Consider the following 3,855-nt stretch of genomic DNA (forward strand, 5'->3'; position numbering starts at 1 on the left):
TTTTAGCTACTAGCTACTAGGTGAAGGAGACCTAGTTATTGGAAGGAGAATTAATTGGTACTATTCTTTTTTACTGGAGATCCATCGAGAACAAGTTCTATGGGTCGTCGTGAAACTGGAGATCCATCGAGAACTTCAAGGTTCGCCCTCCTTTCTTTCTTTTGTTTCTTTCTTGTTGCTCAAGAAGAATCAATGGGTAGGTAGGAATCACGGGGAATGGGATAGTGAATTGTTTACATGGAGTAGTTAGGGGGTTTTCTGTAAATAATCATCGAATATGCCCTGTACAATGAGTTGTTTCAAATATGGTGTTTGTTGTCGGATCTTTCTATAATAAAAGGTTATCGCACGTTTTCAGGAACAACAGGCCGCAAAATCAATATAGGCACAACAAATCAAAAGCAAGCCCAACAATAAATCCAGGATAAAGCAAAACAGCCCACCAAAGTTAAACATGATTCTCGGGCTAAAGCACGACCCAAGTAAATATAATGACATCATTTGAATGAGCGATAGGCCCTCCCAAATTGTTGTGTTACTGATATGTTTTATTTAAGCTTCACGCATGTTGACTTTTTTCGTCCGTTTTTGCCGGTGGTTTTCAATCGCTCCCCTTTTCGAAAAGAAAAATCAAAGCCCTTCCACCGGAGACTTCTTGCTGATTTTAATAACACGTTTGATTGTCTTTTTTATTCTACTTTAGCTCAAGGATAATCTCGTGGAGCGCGAGGGCCCTCTCGCGTGACTGCATTGCCCCTCAATGAATGTTGTCTGAGTAGGGGTGATGATCGAGTGGCTACCCTAACATGCCTAGAAGCATAATCTTTGGCCAAAAACTTGAAGACCACATTGATCAAGGGAATTGGACGATATTCCTTGATAGTATTTTTGTGTTACTGATATGCTTTATTAAAGCTTTCATTCGTAGTATTGGTTTTATCCATCTGTTTTAGCCGGTGGTTTTCGGTCGACGGGTGAGTCAGAAAATTTCAGTCGAGATGTACAGGTAGTTCCACATTAGAAATCCCCTGTCAGTGGCAGCGGAACTACCATCAAACATGTAAGCCCCGTCCTCAACAGTAAGATGCCTTTTTAGTTGCAGTAATGCTACACCTACGGATAAATCTTACAAAAAATTCTTACGGACTCATCCAACCCGGCTGTAGAACCCAGCATGCAGCCCGATTTTTCAGGAAGGATAGAAAACTCAACCAACTCACACATTACACATGAGCCCGTAAGTCCAGCATTATTCTTTTAGTTGTAGTAAATAATTTCGCACGAGCGGATGCCTTGCACTAGCCGTCCTCTCTGTCTTTCCCTCACACACCATCTCACCACGTGCATATTCTCTCTCGCTACTTTTCAACTTTCTCTTCTGTCTTAGAAACACTATAAAAGGACTTCGTACTTGACATCCCTCTCCCATTCATTTCTTTCTCTCTCAAACTTGTCAAGTAAGCTAGCCGGCCGGCCCCAGAAAGCAAGAAAGAGAACATGGCGTCATCGTCGTCGACGCAGCCGAGCAGCGGCGGCAGCAACACCATGACCATGCCACTCGACGACAACCCGCAGCGCCAGGAGGAGGAGGCGGAGACGGAGCTCCGGCGCGGCCCCTGGACCGTCGACGAGGACCTCACACTCGTCAACTACATCGCCGACCACGGCGAGGGCCGCTGGAACTCGCTCGCCCGCGGCGCCGGTACGTACGCGCGCTACCGCCGCCGACGCATGACGGATCGTCCATCGAATAATCTCTATTTATTCCTACAAACAAACTGATGATAGCATCCATGGCATGCACACAGGGCTGAAGCGGACGGGGAAGAGCTGCCGGCTGCGGTGGCTGAACTACCTCCGGCCGGACGTGAAGCGCGGCAACTTCACCGCCGACGAGCAGCTGCTCATCCTCGACCTCCACTCCCGATGGGGCAACAGGTATCATTCAAACGTCGCATGTCATGCTCGTGCATACTGTACTAGCCAGTACAACTAGCCAGCTAGCTCCAAGTCCAATCTTGAAATCTAGCTAGCTAGCCAGATGTGGACTAGCTTGCACGTCAAATCAAATTGAAAGCCTCCAGCTCCGTCGGATGGCACACTTCAGATTCTACAAGTCTAGCTAAACTACCTAACCTAAATGGGAATACGATGCCTATGGGTGGCAGCATGGCCACATGCACCATATGCATATGCCTCTCTCTTTCACTAGACACGCTCGGTGCATCAAAGCTGCACGTCTCTTCTCTCTTTCCCTTCCCCATACACTGGGAAAGTACAAAGCTACATCTAATTATTTGATCTTAAAAAACTGAACTCGATCCTGACCATTTACTACGGATCGGAGGGAGCATACCCAATTATCGCTGAGTTAATTTGGTATATATTTGCGGTGGTTTCCAAAAATGTTTACCCAGATAGTCTTGCTAGCTAGATATAGTAGCAAATATTCCACTTACTAGCTAGCTATCCATTATGTCCCGCAGCCAACAAATGCATACTTAAGCAATCTCTTACTAACGATTAAGATTCTTCAAGCACCATGGATGTTTCCCTAATTGCATTCCCTTGTCCTTGCACATGAAGGTGGTCCAAGATAGCTCAGCACCTCCCCGGGAGGACCGACAACGAGATCAAGAATTACTGGAGGACAAGGGTCCAGAAGCACGCCAAGCAGCTCAACTGCGATGCCAACAGCAACAAGTTCAAGGACGCCATGAAGTACCTATGGATGCCTCGCCTCGCCGACCATCGTCTCCATCGCCCATCTACAACCAGTGATCATGTTGTGCCTCGACCGGTCATGGGCTACATGGAAAGCTCCGGCGTCGTGACGTCATCCTCGGACTCGTTCGTGTCAGAGTCATATGATTATGCAAATGCAGGCATAAGAGATATGGTGAATAGCGGGGACTGGACCCAACAAGAGCAGAATCAAGGGTTTTGGCCTGAGCTAACCCAAACTTGCCAGATGCAAGACTCAGAGCTCTCTGGGTGGGTACAAGGGTTCTCCGAGGGCCTTGCCGAAAACTTTTGGAGTTTGGAGGACATTTGGAAGATGCAATGAATTATATTTTATGTTGAGAAAGGGCTGGCGTGCATATATTGTTTATGCCTGGTGTTGCCTTGGATGATATACTTATATGAAAAGAACTAAAGATAGTCTTAGTTTCTTCTAACTTCAAAAGTCACTATTTTATAGAAAAAGTGATTAAAGTTCCTTTTCTCTTTTTAAATCTTTTTTGGTCGGTTTTTGATTTTTTTCCTCTTAAGGACTCGTTCTCCTGGAGGTTAAAGGGGCCAAGTGAGAGACATAATAGAATTATGCATGATATATATCTGATGTTAATTATACAATGTACCATTTCATGGATGATTATTGATATTGAAACTTCTGTGCAGTAATATTTGTGTGTTATCCTCTCAAGGACTTTTTTTTCTGTCCCGCCTTCTTAATTACACTCCTATACGTACTAATCTTGGTTTATCTGAAATGATATGCATGTAGTCCATCAGCAGCTATTCAACTTTATGACTTGATGGATTGAAATGCCCCTAGAGAGTTGGCTATTTATACGACTACATGGAACCAGCGATCCATGGGTCAGAATTTAAGTTTACTTGTTCTTTTTTCCTTCTTTTTTTCTTATATTTTTATTGGGTTTTATATCTAGCTTACCCCAACTTACTTGAAAAAAGGCTATGATGTTGTCTTTGTTGTTGGTGGTGCAAGGGAACAGATCAACCATCCACATGATTATGACTCGCATCTAGCACCGAACTCGAGAGAATCTGCAATTTTTTTTTGGTTTCAGTGATGGTTCATAATTTTCTAAAGTACGAGCGGTTCCAATT

At 44.5% G+C, this 3,855-nt stretch overlaps 1 protein-coding gene across 1 annotated transcript; it reads left to right on the top strand.

The window, feature by feature from the left end:
* Positions 1-1,497: 1,497 nt before the first annotated feature.
* LOC124654957 (transcription factor JAMYB-like) lies at positions 1,498-3,369 on the top strand. The gene is made up of 3 exons (XM_047193932.1): positions 1,498-1,702; positions 1,809-1,938; positions 2,587-3,369. The coding sequence occupies exons 1-3, from the start codon at positions 1,498-1,500 to the stop codon at positions 3,065-3,067; spliced, it is 816 nt and encodes a 271-aa protein (XP_047049888.1). The 3' UTR covers positions 3,068-3,369.
* Positions 3,370-3,855: the final 486 nt, after the last annotated feature.

Source organism: Lolium rigidum, chromosome 5 (genome assembly GCF_022539505.1).
Source record: "Lolium rigidum isolate FL_2022 chromosome 5, APGP_CSIRO_Lrig_0.1, whole genome shotgun sequence".
Lineage (NCBI taxonomy): Eukaryota > Viridiplantae > Streptophyta > Magnoliopsida > Poales > Poaceae > Lolium > Lolium rigidum.

Coding starts and splice junctions, on each gene's coding strand:
- LOC124654957 (XM_047193932.1), top strand. CDS start 1,498: ATGGCGTCATCGTCGTCGACGCAGCCGAGCAGCGGCGGCAGCAACACC. Junction 1,703..1,808: donor CTCGCTCGCCCGCGGCGCCG/GTACGTACGCGC, acceptor GCATGCACACAG/GGCTGAAGCGGACGGGGAAG. Junction 1,939..2,586: donor CACTCCCGATGGGGCAACAG/GTATCATTCAAA, acceptor TTGCACATGAAG/GTGGTCCAAGATAGCTCAGC.